Source organism: Triturus cristatus, chromosome 7, assembly GCF_964204655.1.
Source record: "Triturus cristatus chromosome 7, aTriCri1.1, whole genome shotgun sequence".
Classification (NCBI taxonomy): domain Eukaryota; kingdom Metazoa; phylum Chordata; class Amphibia; order Caudata; family Salamandridae; genus Triturus; species Triturus cristatus.
Window position 1 is genome coordinate 1625214757 of NC_140590.1, and position 18667 is coordinate 1625233423.

Sequence of the window (18667 nt, forward strand, 5' to 3'; positions counted from 1 at the left end):
CCCAACCAATGGATCCCCAACTTACAGCCCATGTCCTCCGGGCTCGACCCCGACCAGTACGAGACTGGCGGAGAACCAGCCCCCATTTAGACTCCCCCGAAGATTATTCATCAGGGTATTAAACTCCACAGCACCACATCAACATCAAATGTTAGGGTTCCAATGTCTGTCGTCCAGGAACAGGGCCCCCTCGAGAGGAGGCCTTGCAGGACAGGGAGCGCTGCCGGGATCGTGATCGTCTATTGCCCCTCTGTTGCTGTCCTCGGGGATCCCTCTGGGCCACCTCGCTCGATGAGGAATCCGACTCCCTCCCGGGCGGCATCTGTGCTCTCACCCGTACTGTTTCATCCGTCCATTTGAAGACCTCCTCCGGGGTGTCAAAGAAGTGTGCGGGAGCGGTATACCACCAGCAGGCGAGCCGGGAACAGGAGGGCGTATGGGAGCTTAAGGTCCCTCAGACGGGCCTTCGCGGCCATGAATGATTGGCGCTGTTGCTGCACTTGCCGCGTGTAGTCCGGAAAGATTAGGATACGCACATTACCATAGAGCAGAGGTTCTTTGGCCCGGGCCTGCTTCAGTATGGCATCACGGTCAATGTAGTCCAGGAGCTTCGCTATCACTGGCTGTGGGCGAGCCCCCGGCGGGGGTTTCTGCATAAGTGCTCTGTGGGCCCGCTCCACGACAAAACACCGGGACATGGCTTCCGGAGCCAGCTTTCCAGCCATTGCGTGAGGAAGCGCTCCATGTTACCCTCTTCACAGCCCTCCGGAAATACAACAAAGCGCAGGTTATTGCGCCGGGCCCGTCCTTCTGCATCCTCGACCCGAAGCGCCAGGCCCTTCTGAACAGTCTCCATATTTGCCACCTTCTGTTTCAGTACCGTGACGTCGTCCTCTACTCCCGTGATGCGGGTCTCCGCTTCGGTGATGCGGGACACTGCATTGCGCAAGTCTTGCCGCAGTAGCATAACGTCCGAGCCCACTGCTCCGATTTTGGCATCCAACATGTCCCTGGATTGGGTGATCGCCACCATGAGGGCCGCATTGTTCGGCATGGCCTCCTTCTGGCCCCCGGTAGCGCCAGCCGCCGCTCCTGGTCGAGTGAATTTATCAGTGGGCCCATGCTTGGGCGAGCCGCTGCTGCCTTTGTCCCTTGTCATGACTGCCCTCCGTGGTCCCCCCGCAGATCCGGGAAGAGCCGGACCAGGCGTAGACGCGGAGGTCTCTCCAGAACAGGCCCACACAGTCCGACCTGAATCCCAAACAGTCGCCTATGGGGATTCGCACCTGAACCAAGGCCAGCGAGCCACCCCCGGGGCTCTCGGTCCGACCGACCGCCGATGCAATCACGCTCTGGGATGACAGTGGGGGCCCAGACACGCCCCAAGTTGCATAGCTCCACTGCGGACCGTAGCAATCACCACTCTCCGGGGCCACGCGGTCTGAACTGCCGCCGATGTGGGTGTCCACTGGGAAGGGGAGGGGTTGTATCTGCTTGGAGAGGAAGAGAAATAGATGCCGGGATACTCAATCTCACCCCACGCGACCCGGTTGTGCCGCCGATCCCCAACTGTGGCCCTGGGTATGGGGGGGGGAGCGCTGCGACGAGCTGTTCAATCGCCCATGCCCCTGGCCCCCCTTCTTCTGAGGCATTCACTGCCGCAAGTGTCTCGATGGCCAGGGGACTCACCCGCGGGCAGCAGCACCCACCCCCCCGCGGCCCTCCTCACCTGTGCTGCCCGATCCGGCCGCCGTATCTCCCCCTTTGACTTCACTCAGGCCTCACTGCAGAGCCACAAGCTTGCGGTCAACCCCCTGGGCCGCCGCCGTCCCACAATGTCACCGGAGTTGCCCGGGCAGATCACCGCAGCCGCGGGTGGGGCCAAGATCCAGCCGGCTGCCGCCGCGGGGGGGGGGGGGTCCGCTGGAGTGGAGGGAAACCGATGTCAGATCTCGCAAGTCTTCCCCACGCGGCCCGGTCGTGCCGCCGCTCCCTTATTGCAGCCCTGGGCGGGGGAGGGGGTGGAGTGTGCCGCGGCGAGCTGCTCCACCGCCTATGTTGCTGGCCTCTTTTCCGCCGAAGCGCCAATCTCCGCAGAGCGCCCCGACAGTCAGGGGACCCAGCCGCAGGCCGCAGCTCCCGCCTCACTCCTCACCAGCGCGGCCCGGTCCGGCCGGCCGGCCTGCCTCCCCCTTCAATCTCGTTGCTGGCCGCGCTGTAAAGACGCGGGGGCGGTCAATCCCCCGGCCGCCGTCGCCGTCCTCCGATGTCTCTGGGGTACTCCGGGCATCGCACAGCACCTGCGGGCATGGCCAAGATCGTCACACGTCTCTCCGCTCCCTCTGGATATCCCCAACGCAACACCCCAGCTCCTCCACCGGTTGCTAGGCCGCACCCCGTGTGCGGCTCGATCTCTCTGCCACCAGCTGTCGTTGGGTGCCTCAAACTCACATCAGGCGTCTCTGGGGTTTTGTCGGTGCTGCGGAGTCACCTCGAGAATCACTTGGAAGTCGTGAGAGTCAGGATAAATTCAGGATGCAAAGCGGGCTGGACGGAGCTCACTCAGCACACGTCCGCCATGATGGCTTGCCAAGCCACGCCCTGAGCGTGAGAATTTTTAACTTCACCTTCTTGAGAGAGAAATTGAGACAGCGCAGGTCTAGGATAGGATGAAGGCCTCCGTCGTTCTTGGGCACCACAAAGTAGTGGGAACAGCAACCACAACATACTTCAGGCGTTGGCACCCTCTCTATGGCTCCCTTAGACAAGAGAGCCATCCTTTCCTGGCAGAGCAAGGTAAGATGGTCCTCCGTCAGCCTGTCACAAGCAGGTGGCAAGGGTGGATGGGTAGTTTCGAATGAGAGGGAGGATCCTCTCCGGACAATCTGCAGAACCCACCGGTCTTATGTTATAGAAGTCCAGTGGGGCAGATGATGGTGTATCTGCCTCCCACTGGGTAGCCATGATGGTAAGCGGGGAAACTTTAAGGGTTTGGCGGCTGCGGCTGCCGGGGGAGACTGGCCCGATCTCTGACCACCCAACTCAAGAGGCCTTCGGGTACCGGGTCCTCTGCCACACACATCCTAGGAAGCTTGCACATTGTAGTAGTTGGGCAGGTATAGATATGGCTGGAGGCCCCTTCTGGTGCCACAAAAGGAGCAAAAGGCAGGTTGGGGGTGGCCAGGGGCCATAAAAAGGACCAAGTACCTGGCCGTAGCCCTGCTGTACTTAAAGCGCTTCCGTGCTGAATCCGCCTTGTCTCTGAAGAGACAGGAGCCATCAAAGGGCATGTCCATAAGAGATGCTTGGACATCCCCTGAAAAGCCAATTGGCGTCAGCCAGGTGTGGTGCCGTAAGGCCGCTGTCAATTAAACCACTCTGCCTAGCGAGTCTGTGGTATCCAGGCCACATCTGATCGTGAACATATCTGCATCTCTCCCGTTGGCCACAGCTTGGGAGAGTATGGCTCTGCCTCCCCTGGGACTATGGGCAGCACCTGCAAAACCGAGTCGCATATAGCATGGGAGTAACAGCCCAAAAAGCATGCAGTGTTCACAGACTGCAGTGCCAGGCTGGTGGAAGAAAGCATCTTCTTCCATAAAGTGTCTAGTCTCTTGGATTCCACATCTGGAGGGGTGGTAGGGAATGAGCATGGATTTACATGGGAGGTAGAGACTTAGACCACCAAGCTCTCCAGGGTGGGGTGTTGTGTGAGAAAATTGGGGTCCCCTGGGGCGGGGCAGTGGAAGCGGGCAATTGTCCTGTTCACAGGAGCCCCTGAGCTGGGATTGGACCAAGTCATAAGCAGGACGTCAGTAAAGGCTTTATTAAATGGGACCAGAAGTTCTGAGGGGGCCACTCCCAGCTGAAGCACCTCTGTCAAGATGTTAGTCCTGACTGCTACAGAGGGCAAGCTAAGGTCCAGGATCTCAGCAGCCTTTCTCACCACCATTGCAAAAGACGCTCCCTCCTCCATAGCCATGGTAGGGGAAGAAAGAATGCCAGTATCTGGAGAAATGTCCAGTCCACTGGCCTACGGCACGTCCTCACATCAGTCTATTAAGAGATCTAAAGGCTGGTATTCCTCAGGGTAAAGTGAGCCCTCCCAATCCTCCCCTCATCCTAGCCCTCCCAATCCTCCCCTCATCCTAGCCCTCAGGAACAGGGCTCAGGCTCCAGCCTGGAAGGCATGGCTCTGGGCGGCGTCGAACGACGTCTCTCCAGCACCGTGTTAGGATCAGAATGGGGATGGCGGCACCAGGAGCATCAGTATTGGGACCGGAGCCAGGGAAGGTTTCAGTGGTACAACCGGTGCCAGTCCGGATCCATCAGGAGATACAATGGGCCTGATTGGTGCCAGAGCCGCAAGTGTGTGCAGGACTGGGTAACCAGTAGGGACCCATCACGAACCCGCAGGGCCCGAAGGCATTGCAGCCGGAACGGGCCGCTCAAATATGAGGCGCATGGCCTCATAAAAATACTGAAGTTGAATGGAGGTTGCTCCGGCTCCTGGAAACTCAGGGAAGCGTGGAGCCGACCCAAGTGCTGGCTCAACCGCAGAGCCAGGTCTCAAATGATGACGTTCCCTTATTTTGGCGGCCGACCTACGAGGTGAAGTCCAAAACCGCTTCAACTTCTTACTCTTCTTCTAGCAGTGGGACTTACCCGAGTGACCCGACGACTTAGAGTGCAACAAAAACTTGGGGCTCTGCTGCTGATCCCAAGACCTTCCTCTCGCCCAGGATTGAGACAGTCGCAGCATCACACATCGAGGCATCAGGGGCTTGAGGGACTGATCCCTCTATGCCTTTGGATTCATCGTGCGACAGTCGCTGCAGGTCTTAATGGCATGGTGGCGCTTCAGGCACCAGAGGCAAACATGGTGAGGGTCCATCATTGACAGGCGTTGCAGGCCTTGAAGTCAGCCTTTCTAGATGACATTCCTACCATACCAGGAGAAAAACTTCTCGAAATTGCTTCGACAGAACTTGAAAAAAGGCTAGTCAAAAAGTAACTAGTGGCAGCTCTCACTGAATCAGTGCTGACTGGCGTGGAAACAAAAGAACTGACAGTGTGCTGGGGTGGCGCCTATATAGGCCATGTGCATGTCACTTGTGGCTAGGACAACGCCATGCGGAGCTGATCAATGTCACCTATTGGCATGCAGGGGTACTGCTCACAAGTTTCTGGAACCAGTCTGGTGCCTGGGCATAATTCTACGGAAAGGAATCTGCAGCTAGAAGTCTCTATCAAATATAACACTTCAAAAGCCTAGAAGCCTAGCCTCAAAGTGGGTTGACTGACCTACTCCCAACTTTAACTCCCTCTTCTCTCACTTTGCTCCTCTCATCTCCACATGGATGTAGTAAAATGTTTCATCAACAAAAAGGAAAATGGAAGAAATGGTGAAATGTATGAATGAATACTTCAAGCCATTAGTTCCTTCACACATGAGTTTTTCCCAAATGAAGAAGAATGCCTTAATGGGTAGGGCTCCTACTGATAGGATAAGGGCCAGACGTATTAAACACTGGTTGCAAAATACTAGTAGCAATTTGCGACCTGTATTTTTGCGACCACCATGGTATTTTACAAACCAAACTATGTACTAATAGGTTGGTTCGCGAAATACTGACTCATAGTGGGTCGAAGTTCGACCTATCTCATGAATATTAATGAGGTAGGTCGCAAAGTAAAATATCAGTGTTGTGCGACAGAGTTTTGTTTAAAAACATTGATACATAGCTTACTGAGTCGGTACTTGGAAGGGATGCCTACAACACGCCGTTCTAAATACTGAGTCAGTATCCATTTCTAAACACATTTAGTGATTCGGAAATAATTTTTCGAATCACTGAATGCATTTAGTACATTAGAAAAAGAGTTTTAGCATTTGCAAACCCTCTAATTTACCGATTCGGAGGGTTTGCGAATGTTAAAACCCTTTACTTATCTGGCCCTAAACGTTTTAAAGCAAGTGACAAATAACATGTATAAGGCCTATTCTTGGAATCATGGACAGTCAGTAGACACTAGAAAGTATCTAGGTTGGGTACTGTTGTTTACCACCTGCGTTCCGAGGCCACAAAACCGGTGCACTCAACTCTAAGGATAAAGAGGTCATCGAAGTTCACTCAGTGCTTTACTTTAGAAAATTAATAGGTGTTTATTAATAGGTCTATAAAAATATAGGAATTAAAATCAAGTTATACATTAAAAAAAACACAGAAGGTGCTAGCACCCTGTAGGGTTAAGACACTACCCCAAACATTTTTAGAGCTCTTTAGTACTAGTTTCATGACACTTTAGAAGCATTCCTGTCACTTGTTATTGGCAAGAGTTTAATTCTTGCAAAATGTTTGAAAGGTTGGCAAAGTATACAGTTGCAGGGATTGCGGACCAAACTCTGGTACTTGGGTACCCCTTTGATACCAAGATGGTCGACTACATGAGGCACTTCTAAGAATTAGGAGGCAGAATAATAGGTTTCATCCTAAAATGTAAAGCCAGAAACGCCACCACCAAAACATCTAGAACTACATCTCGCAAAGTTGTGGTGCTCTCATTGCCTATGTGGGGTGATGTCCGAGTGTAAGGAGTATGCACTTAAAAGGTGTATGAGAAAAAAGCTCATAAGCCGACCATGGGTTAATTTGCACAGTACAATCGAGCAAAAACTCAAGATTTCATTGCAAACCAAACGTCTGATGAAAATAGAAGAGGGTTTATTTTCTTAAGAATGAGTAGATGAAAAAACAAGATTTAGAATGTGCATAAATATGATTTTTGAGATAAGTTTATACATTCAATCGGAAGTTCGGTGACCTAACAGATGACACCAATGGAGAGGTGAGGCTAGGAACACAGAACGAAAGGCCAATCCATAGTGGATAAAGGCGTGGAAAAAATAAGGAAACATAATTGTATGGGATTTCGTTTTAAAGTGTGAGTGGACATCCAGTCATCCATGACTCAGAGACAGTCCCTCCGGCCACTGAAAACATCCAAAGGCTTAACTGAATGTCAAATGGATTGAGATGCTTGTCCTAGGTATTAGACTTGGTGCTAAGGTCAAATTATGTAGCACTCTGCACATCATGTGCAGGTGATTAGTCATGGAGAATCCAACCTGGAAAAATTGCTTATTAAGCTCTAGTAAGGAGAACTCAGTACTCAGTCACAAGCAAGTACGTACAAAGAATGTTAATCAATGCCCCATTGGTCAACGATATCAAAAGCTGCTGATAGATAAAGAAGAAGGAAGGGACAAATCCTACCCATCCAGCACACAGTGTTGTCAGTTATACATCAATATATGGGCAGATATCTCCATCCTACCCCACAAATTGAATCCAGATTGTTAAGAATTAAGATGGATGTTCTGTGCGAAGAACAAATCTGATTTGTTGCACAGCCAAAATGTGAGAGGGCAAATGCTTTGAAAGTAATAACCTGTAAGAATGATAACTCACACTTTTCCTTAGCTACCTTGGTATGGATGGGGAGCCAGTTCCCAATCGTACATCTGTACCGCCCTTGTACTTCAGTTTCTTACCCTGGTGCTGCAGGGGTGGGTCCTGTAGCCGCAACTGAATCCCCTTTATAGTTTCCAAAAGTTCCTGGTGTAACTCCTGGATCACCTCTTCGAGCAGGCCTGCATCCCTTAGACCTTGCCAGAAGTTGAAGGTATCATCTGGACAGCAAGGAAAATGAAGATGAACTCAGTGACTGAGTAGAGGTGACAAGCTATAACAAGATAGCAAGAAAGCCCAACACACTAAAATTGTTACCTCTTTGAGGCATAGATTTGAATCCTAGCTAGACAGTGAAAATAGAAATTTACTATATTTTATGTAGCAACAACATGCATAATATTCTTTGATGCAATTAGTAGGCATAGGAGCTGCTCCCCTTGTTTACCATTGGTCCATCTGACCCTTCTCTTGGAAAATGAATGCAATATCAAAAGCAGAAAGCATGACTTTAAGAGGAGGCTGTGGAGAGCCTTAAGGTAGTACATTCTTGTTATTTCATTGAGGGAAGTGTCCCTCCATATGGGAGGTTTTGCAGGGTAGGAAGGTGCAGGGAGGAGAGAACGGTGCACTTCTGTTATCGATGACATTTTGGTGAATGGATGGCCATGACAGGAATGTGCCCGCGTGTAGATACTTTGATGTTCTGAGTGGTCCAATACAATGTCAACATTAAAAACCATGTTATGTCCATAAGAAAATGTTCAATAATGTACCACTGGAATAGTTCATGTATTTGATGCAAATTTGACATTCTATTAAGCCACTACACTCTGGCACATCAGGTTCAGATCTTCTCACATTAATAATAACATTTGTTTTCTACATATTGTTCATACCACACTTCTGCCTTTTCTAATTACTGCAAAAGACACACAATTGATGGACTGAATGCAGAACAAATCAAAACATTCACCCCCAGTCAAGAGATCTGGGTTAAATCCATCATTCTTTTGCTCACCATGCCACCCCAGTTTAGACCTGGCCATATGCAAATCAGTCTTGACCCTGTGCCTCATGGAAACAGTCCAGCCCGAACTGCCAAGCCGGGTCGTCCCTGGACCAGAAACAAGCAGTCATTCCTGGCGCACCCCATACTTGGAGGGAGGACGTATCTGACTTGTAGGAGAACTGCTACCTCTTCCTGGGCAGCTGCTGCATCGGTAGACTCCATAGGCGGCTAGTCTGGGTACCGGGTCTTGCTTCTTTGGTGCCTGCGGCTGAAGGGGAGTAGCTCCTCTACTCCAAGGAACTGGCAGCCCCCCGGGTTTCCTGAGGTCTGCAGAGCATCAGGGTTAATCAGTTGATCTACGAAGGTCGGGTGTAGCAGATAGGCTGGCGGGATATCTAGTAATAGAACTAGACACCGCAAGGGTACATTTGTTAATGCAGATATGTTCTCACATAAAATATAATGCATCGTGCCTTAGGGCTTAAAGGCCTGCTATAGGGGCGAATTGCATATATTAGATGCAATGACTTTGGCATGACATATAGGCGTGTGTCATGACGTGTTTTCACTCACTTTTTGCACAATGTCACACAGCCTGCAATAGCAGTCTGTCTGGAATTTATATGTGGGTCGCTTAGGGTGGCATAAGATATGCTGCAGCCGTTAGGGACTCTTTTTAGTATCCCTGCCTTGGGTACCAGGAGTATCATTAACTGGTGACTTACAGGAGTGATAACATCTTTTGCCGATTGTAGCACAATTGGAAAACACCTTGTTTTTAGGGCAGGAGCATTGGAACAGAGGTCTGGGAAGCAGGCCTCAGTGCACTGTTGGAGTCGAAAATCTGCATCTAGTAGCTAAATAAGGGGCAACAATTTGGGGGCTAACTGCAACAAAAGCCTAGTTTTCTATATCACCCACTTATAACAAATTGTGTTCTTGCTATGAAAGTATAATGATGGACCATCATTCAAATGCACTGCACTATTCTGCTTTGTATGGTTCTTTTTGCGTGCAGACAAAGCCAGTTCAAGTTGGATATGGATGGTGGGTATCACAGGGGCAGCAATTCTTACAGTACTTCTCTATTATGAGAACTTTTAATACTCATAAATGTGTGTGCCTCATCTCAGAATTAACATTCTTTTAAATGATCTCCTAAAGTGATCAGCCTATAGAACAAAAAAGTTTATCTTTAAAGTCACTTCTTATTAAATATTTTGTGCTATAACATACATTTGACTGAAAGCCCGCTTTAACCTCTCATGAAAAAACACATATTGGAGGAAAATGGAGAACCTTGTACAACATCCGAATTATGACACTGATCACTTAATGCACCAAAATTACTTTCATACGATTTGGTACTAGCAAAAAACATATCTGCACCACTAAATCTTGCTCTCCCTTTGATCCCTGCTCTGACTCAATTCTACATTCTCTTACCGATTCCGCACCTCTGCCTCTACTCTACAATCTGTTACAGATTCCGCAGATCAAGTGCTCAATAATCTATGTGATTTATCTCTCAGAGAAGATTTTGTTCCTTCTTGATGGATAAAGCCATGGTTCTTCATTTATTGAAGAAACCACTGGCTGATCGGAATATATTGAGTAACTACTGTTCAATGTACTTTGATTCTTGTTCTTGTTAAAATCCTGAAAAGAATCAGTTAATCACCACTTTCTATTGTGGAAATTAACTCTGTTCCTGACCTCGTACAGTAGGGTTTCCACCTGCTTCAAAGCACAGACACAAACTTAATTTCATGGCTTGAAGACATTAGATTACTGGCACACCAGGGCATTCAGCAGCTCTGTTCTACCTGACGTCTCAGCGACTTTGATAGATAAACCATGAAATTCTACTAGTTTGCCTTCAACAGGCAAGTGTACGAAGAAAGTCTTTGATCTGGGTCTTCCTTCCTTGGCATGCATACCTTTCCACTTGCATGTCAGCACACCACTGACTTCCTAGATGTAAAAGGATTCTGTTCAAATCTCTCTGTCTTGTAAATCAAGTCTATGACAATCGAGGCCCTCTGCAATAATGCTCACAATTTCACAAGTATCCCCTACAAGAAAACTTAGATCCATGTCACAAAGCCTTCTTACTGTTCCCAAATGTCATCTTTCACGGGCGGGAGGGCACTCATTTTCAGTCATAGCAGTCAAACATTAGAACGCACTTCCCCACACACTATTTCAGATCAAGCTTTCATTCCGTGTGACACTTAAAACATGGGGGGTCATTAGGATGGCGGGTGGATCCCCACCGCCAGCTCGGCGGTGGCGATCCGCTCGCCATCCCAACTTGATTTACCCCCGCCATATTATTATGGCGGGGGGTATCGCTGCAGACGCAAAGTGCGTCCGCCGCTTTTCTGCCGGTCGGCAATCGTTCCGATTGGCGGCTGGGCGGAGCTGGGGCACAATTATGATGCCTGGTGTAAAAGGCCTTTACATGGCGGTGATGCTGCCATGGAAATGCTGGTGGCGATGCGCTTTGGGGCCCGTTGCAGGCCCCCGGGGAGTGGGGGGTGCACTTGGAGGGTACCCATGGTACCCCCCTGCATTCCCATGCACAAGGTGGCAGGCACCGCACAGTGCCTGCCACGTTGTGCATGGGAATGCACAACATGTTAATTTGGCATTGCGGCGGGTGCTGCTGTAAGCAGCACCCGCCGCAATGTCAAATATGCAGGATGCGACCACCAGGGTGGCGGTCGCATCCTAATCAGCGGTGCAGGACCGCCGCACGTCTGGCGGCCAGTTCCAGGATTGCGGACCAACTGAAGTACGCCCGCCATCCTAATGGGCCCCATGGTTTTTCTCGCGGAGTGCTTACTTTTCACCTAAATCTAGACTTCTTAGCTAGATTTATTAAGACAAGTATACCCTTTTGGATGATAGTTTACGCTCTACAAAATCGGAGAAAAGATATAAAAAAATTACAGAGTAGAACAAAATTTAAATCAAGAAGCTTCAGTGTCCAAGCACTAGCAGTGTCAGTTGAGCAGTTCACTTTTCCACGTTTTTTTTTACTTCAGCTATTTTTCAATGCATAGAAGCTTTTGAAGCAGTGTTTTGGTGTCACTCAATGTCCTTAAATTGCTTGAGATGCTTTTAGTCACTAGAATCTTCTTCAGCCACAAGGGCTTTAGCAACAAGAGTTTCAATGACAAAGTTTACTTCAATATGAGGCTCAAGTGAATGCTTCCCACAGAGATCGGCTTCAACAAGGGGAAAAAGTACAACCGCAAACATTCATTTTTCAGGGCAGTTGGCCATCCTCTGCCTCATCATATAGTGTCCTATAGCACCTACTACCATACATCTAGCTTATTGTGGTTCTTCTAATACCAGAGGGATGTCCATGGGTATATGCTCTACAGACTTAGGACAGCTGACCTTGTAGAAGCTGACTTTGTAGAGACAGATTACGCACGAGAGGCCATCTTCACCATACAAGAGACACCATCATGTTGAAGACAGAGAAGACATCACAGGCCAGTTGATAAAATGAATTTCTGTGCAGTCCTTGATTGGTAAGCATATTACCCTGGCAACCTGAGATGATACAATCAATATTTTCCCTGGAAGAAGTCATAGTTCAATAGGTCAGTAATAGGACAGTAAGCAAGCTTAATATCAACACCTCTGCCCCATACAAACAGGCACCTGCTACTTTCAGTACTTTGCAGCGCAAACCTGAAATACATCAAATCCGCAGTTTCAATCAGGGAGGTGTTTGTCATGCCAACGAAGAAACCAGAGACCCGATTTAAGTCTTCGATCAGCTCGTTTATTTCTAAGGGAGAACCCCCCTGCAGATTCTCTGATCCTCCTATTAGAGAGAATACCCCTGCAATTCCTTGACAGTCTGCACTGTTTCCATAGATTCAGCTCCCACTCACCATCTACTACTCATCCAAACAAGGATACTCACTTCAAGTAAATTTGGCAGGCAGCAGCAAAATTGTTTGGAGCATCAATTTCCTCAGAACTCCTCGGCCACTGTTCCCATGCTATCTGGCACTTGAGCACATAAATTGAAGATCCAATGTTTACGGACCGAAGAGAAGACTTAAAGATGGTATAAACACTTAAAACCAAATCTTTAGTTCCACCACTGACTCAGCAGTGCTCTCTGTTCATGACTGTTGCCATGGTATGGCTTTAAGGTATCTCCCAAGGAAAAGGTCAATTTGGTAACCTCCACCCTTATTATGCCTTTCAAACAGCAAACATATGGGTGAAAAGGGGAAATTCTGGTTGCTGGTGATCCTCTAAATCCATCTGCAGTTGCAACAGGAGGGTGGGATGTGAGCAACAGATTTATAGGACTAGGGGCCTCATGTAGGTAGCCAAATACCGGTCGGTAACGGCCGATTTTCGGTAAATATGCCGTTACCGACCGGTATTCAGACAAGTGAGATGTAGGAGTCCAAAAACCACTTTTCGGTAAATATGAGGCGGTAAATACCGATTCATATTTACCGAATTCCAAAATACCGAATCAGAGTTACCGAATACACAATTAACGAATCGGTAAATATGAAGTGGTAAATATGAAGTGGTAAAAATTAAAATGACATGTAGGAGCACTCGGTAATTAAGAAATCCAAGAAAATCGGTAAATAAGAGTCGGTAATTAACACGGATTGAAAGCAGGTGGTAACCATCAACAGTGCAGATAAGCAATCCCAAAATGCAACAGCGTGGACAACATGGCCGCTATGTACGTCATTGCAAGGCGCCTACGTCTACAGGCAGCAGGACTGAGGGTTTGGCGACGGGAGGAACGCATCTACAGACAGCGCATCACACTATTCCAGCTGACTGATGCAGAGATACATGAGAGGTACAGGCTACACCCCGAAACCATCATGGACTTAATCAGGGACCTTCACCCACTCCTGGACCAGCCAATAAGAAGGGCGCACGCCATACCCCCACATGTGCAGGTGCTCTGCAGCCTACATCTGCTGGCATCCGGCAGTTATCAGGTGGTGACAGCTGCGGTGGGTGGGGTATCCCAGAGTTGCCTGTCACGTTTCTTCATGAAGTTCCTGGATGCCATGATGCAGAGAATGCACCACTACATAAGCTTCCCAAACACACAGGCTGCACTGCAGAAAACAAAAACAGACTTTTATCACATGGCACAGTTCCCCCATCGGCTGTATTGATGGTACACACATCCCAATCTGTCCACCAGCTGACACAGAGCACATCTACAGGAACAGGAAGTCCACCCACTCCATCAATGTGCAGGTGATCTGTGATGCAGGGAACATCATCACAGATATTGTTGCAAAGTTTCCTGGGAGCACCCACGACTCTTACATCTTCCAGAATAGTGGGATCTACACACGACTGAGTGCCGGAGAATTTGGAGAGGGATACCTGCTAGGTGAGTAACAGTGACGCCCCTTGAAACCTGCAAATCATAGTGTATAGAGGCATGTTACTGATGGTTCCCTTTCACTCATCTAGGCGACAGTGCATATGCATGCCGGTCATTCATCCTCACTCCCTACCTACACCCAGCAACCCAGAGTGAGAGACGATACAACGTGGCACACAAAACAACACGCAATGTGGTGGAGCGCACGTTTGGACTACTGAAGAGCAGGTTCCGCTGCCTGCACAAGAGCGGAGGCGCACGCCAGTACAAACCCATCACCTGCTGCAAGATTATTGCCACTTGTGCAATGCTGCACAACCTTGCCACGAAAAAAGGTACAGATGTGGAACTAACATATTTTGAGGACAACGAGGATGAGTCAGGCCAGCCAGAGGGCAACGCAGCTAGAGTGCCAACTGCAATCGATGGGAGAGAGAGACGGGCAGAGATCACATGCAACTATTTCTGAGTAAGTGAGGGGACACAGCGAGTTGTGAGAAGTCATGACGTAGTTTTAATGTGGCACCACGCCATGAACACATGAACAAGCCAATCTGGCAATATCACATCTATACAAGGAGTAAGTCCAGGGTTACGTCACCCAATGGGAAGTGGCTAAGCAGGGCTACATCAATGTTTGCGCATACGCGCTGCAGTGGTGGATTGCACGGCCTGTGCATCCTCACTAGTGCCAACCCCAAGGCGCCTGCTGCTCCTGCGTGCTTCTGGGACGGGGGGTGTGATGCTGCTGCTGGTGTCGATGCTCTCCGCAGCATCCCCTGCAGCAGTTGTCGACGCCTGACTAGTCAATAGCACCCCTAGTGCACTTGTCACCTGCACCATCCCCCGAGACAGGTCGCTGCAGCACTGTGTTAGGCCCTCCTGCATCGTCACAGAGCGCCGGCACAGTAGAGAAGTCGCAGTTGCCAGACGGTTGAGTGCCCTGCTGGTAGTGTCCCTTCTCTGGCGTTCCCGGCGCCGTGCTTCGATGTCAGCATCTAATTTGCTGCACAACTGCTGGATTGACTGGGACATGTCCCGAATGCCCGCAGCCATGCCGCTAATGTTATTGTCCATGTTGACTAATGTTGTCTTCATCACCCGCATGTGCCTCTGGACTGACATGACTGCCTTTGATTGCAGGCGCTGTTGCTTCAACATTTGGCCCTCGAGACCCAAGAAGACACCATGGCCGTCAATGGGTGCTGGTGGACTCTGGACACGCGACCTGCGGCGCCCTCTTGCTCCCGTCTGTGCTGCCTGTGAGGTGTGGGGCACAGTGGCATGGCTCCCTTCCTGGGGCCTGGTGCGGTCTTCTGGGCCCATGCTGTCGTCTGACGAGGTGTCTAAGGCTCGTAGCCTGGCTGCTGGACGCCTCCTCATTCTCACACCTGCAAGCGGAGATGTGGCCGGTGATTCGAACATGAGTGGCGATGCTGGCTCTGGTTGAGGTGATGCTGGCTCTCGGTGAGGTGATGCTGGCTCTGGGTGCGGCGAGGCTGGCTGTGTTGGTGGTGCGGCTGCCAGTGGGCCTGCTCCCTGGTCTGAACTTGTGCTGGCTAGAGGTGATATTTGTGGCCGGTGTGCCGTCTCTCCTGCAGCATGCCCTGTCCTGCATGATGTCACATCTGTGGACAGAAATACAACATTGGCTCAGTGTCCCCGAAGGGCTGCATTGCAAGCGTCACAATAAATCATTTCACATTCCAAAATGTCCTCTGTCTCCTTGTGCCTCGAGTGCGTGACATGCCTTGTTGCCCTGTAACATTTACGTCATGGTTAGTGTTACCCTGACTACATCTCCCGGAATGCATTGCCTGTCTGCACTGACACGTGTGGACTGCAGTGTGATTCTCGTTTCACAATGGGGGATGTGGGATAGGGGTGGGGGGGCTACATTGCTGTGCTTTCGTCTTACCTTGGTGTGTTGCGGCTCTGGCAGAGCTGTCGGCGTCCCTGAGGCCCACGACGCTCTCTTGCTCGATTGTGGCCGCCACCAGCTCCTCCAGTTCGGTGAGGGCAGGTGCCCTGTTGGTTCCACCTCCGGTCTGGCTGGCCTCCTTCTGGATGTCGCCCATCTTCCTCTTGGTTACAATCCTCAGGTCATACCAGCGCTTTTTGAGGACCTCAATGTCCCTGTGGGTCACTCCCACAGCATTGACCTGCGCCTGGATGGCCAGCCATATGTTGCGCTTTTCAGCCTCAGGCACTTGCAGGGACTGCCTTCCAAACAGCTTCTGGTGCTGCTTCACCACCTCCTCCACCAGCACCTGGAGTTCCTTGGGGCTAAATTTCAGCTTCCTCCTCCTTTCCCCTCCGTCTCTCTGTGTTCTCTGGCTGGACATGCTGTTCGTTTTCCCGCTCGCACAGGCAACGGCTCCCTGCCTCTCCTCTGCACTCAAAGCCTCTCCAGAGTCGGCTAATTATGTACACCTGCCTGGGTGTGGCCACTTCCTGGTTGGGTGGGCTGTCGTTGCACAGGATTAGCTGTTCCGTCAAGTCATGTGATTTTATTTACCGAATCCGTACATACCGATTCGGTATTTTCCGATTCGGTAAATACCACCTCGGTATTTTCCGAATCGGTAAATACCACCTCGGTATTTTCCGAATCGGTAAATACCACCTCGGTATTTACCGATTCGGTGAATTCCGATTCGCGATTACCGAATGTTACCGAATCGGTAACTGTTACCGAATTTTTACCTACATATAACTTACCGATTCTAATTTACCGATTCGGTACGGCTCGGTATTTAAGAACCGGTAAAATTTATTTACCTACATGAGGCCCAAAGTCTCCACTTCACAATAATTGGGAAACATTTTTAGATTTTCTGTTTCCGGGTGAACAAGAAATACTACCAACCTAAAGTTCTGTTTTTTTACAGCTTAAGGTCTGTCGCACATGCCATCTTCAAGTCTATGGCAGTGGTATCAGCTTTTCTGAGGTTTCAGAAATCATATGTATATTACGCAAGGAGGATAGGCAGATCAAATACAACACTTGTTTGACACACCTGCAAAATCTATAGGTGCAACCAATAGTCTCCTCAATCTATGGCTCCAAAAAATTACAAAAAGTTGACTACATTCCAGTTGAAATCATCCTCTACTTAGGAGCAATTTTGGACAGTGTGCATGTATTTTCGAAGTACAGACTGTCTTCAGAAAACGTCATCATCTGGGAAACTTCCTCATGCAACACCCGGATGTATCTCCTCACTTTTGTGCCCCATGGTGTCAAGTGTATTAACCTCTTGGATGAGAGATTTCATAAGAGATCTCTTTGAAAATGCCCAAAAGATCAATTTTGTCATGAAAAAGCCAATTAGGATCAGTTGTTACCTTGGTGGTGCCACAGTAGGAATATATTGAAGGGGATTTGCATCAAGAAGTCACTTACCCACTGTCTCTTTTATAAGTTGCACAGCGGTGTTATGGAGCGTACCATGGTCAACTGTCAGTGAAAGGGAAGTCGCTGACCAGAGAAGGTCTGAAACACTTACATATGTTGCTGTAGAGAGACTAAATTAGCTGACTTTAAAGGTGTTCCATGTATCAATAGTGTCAAATTTAATTTGGATCACCCAGACAATAAAGTTACAATGGATTATCCAAGGATGAAATCCAAGCTAATCATGAAGAACACTTTAAACATATACTTCTCACGACCTTAGGTCACTGCAGTCCCTTTTTTGGGCTTCAGAATATCCTTTGAGATGACATAAGAAGGTGAATATCCTTTGAGATGACATATGAAGGGATCTCTTAGAGGAGCACAAGTGGGTGCTAACTCAGGAAATGCTCAGAGATGTCTTCTATGAACAAAGAGTGTTGCCGCTCATCATTGCCACCAAAACAAAAGAGGCAAAGTAGTGGCATCCAGAAACTTAGAACCCAACTCCAAGGCTTCTATATTTTTTATAGTCCGGTAAGGAATATACTTCTATGCTTTCCAGCTATTCCTTTATCCAGAAGCAGAGAAACAGCACACACCAAGATGCTCCTCATAGCTCAAAGCAGGCCATAACAGTGGTGCTGTGCAGTGCCCTTTCCCACCGTCCCACCCCGTAAGAACATTACTGGCAGATTTCATGCTGGCCAAATCTCTTATGTAGTGTGTCATGCAAGATCCTACAGCACTTTCATCCACTGCTGTGCTTTAAATTCCTCAATACCACCAGTAAGGTCCTTTCCTACTCCGACACACAACTCACTCACTCAAGACACTCAGTGCCTGGATAAAGTACAGGACTAAAATGTAGTCATGACTGCAAGACAAATTGCACACTGGATGAAGACCAACTGCCTGAAGCTGAACACCAACAAGATCGAAACCGTGATCTTTGGGAAGATTTCATCTAGTGGTCAACAAAATTAGGACCAACATCCACACCAAGAACCTCAGGATCGTCATCAACAACAAACTCTGCATGACCACCCAAGTCAATGCCGTCACCACCTCATGCTTTCATACTCTGAAGATGCTGAGGAAGTTTTTCAAATGGTTCTCAATCAGCACAAGAAAACCGTCAGAAGCAAGCTGGACTATGAGAACACTCTCCATGCAGGGATCAACAAAAAACTTACCAGAAGACTGCAGACCATTCAAAACTTGGCAGCCAGAATCACTCTTAACCTCCCACGCCACAATCACATCACACCACACTTGAAGGAGTTCCATGCACAAACATCATTTCAGACTCCTTATCCACACTTTCAGGGTACTACATACCACAAGCACAGCTACCTCAACAATGATATCTGCTT

The 18667-nt window shown here is 49.1% G+C and overlaps 1 protein-coding gene across 4 annotated transcripts in view; it reads right to left on the reverse strand.

The window, feature by feature from the left end:
* The window catches only part of GMEB2 (glucocorticoid modulatory element binding protein 2), a 156062-nt gene that overhangs the window by 12730 nt on the left and 124665 nt on the right, over positions 1 to 18667 (reverse strand). For all 4 annotated transcript variants that reach the window (XM_085619598.1, XM_085619596.1, XM_085619597.1 and 1 more), the window contains exon 8: positions 7556 to 7693. In XM_085619598.1, the coding sequence (XP_085475724.1) occupies positions 7556 to 7693 (138 nt within the window). The remainder of the gene's footprint in view (positions 1 to 7555; positions 7694 to 18667) is intronic.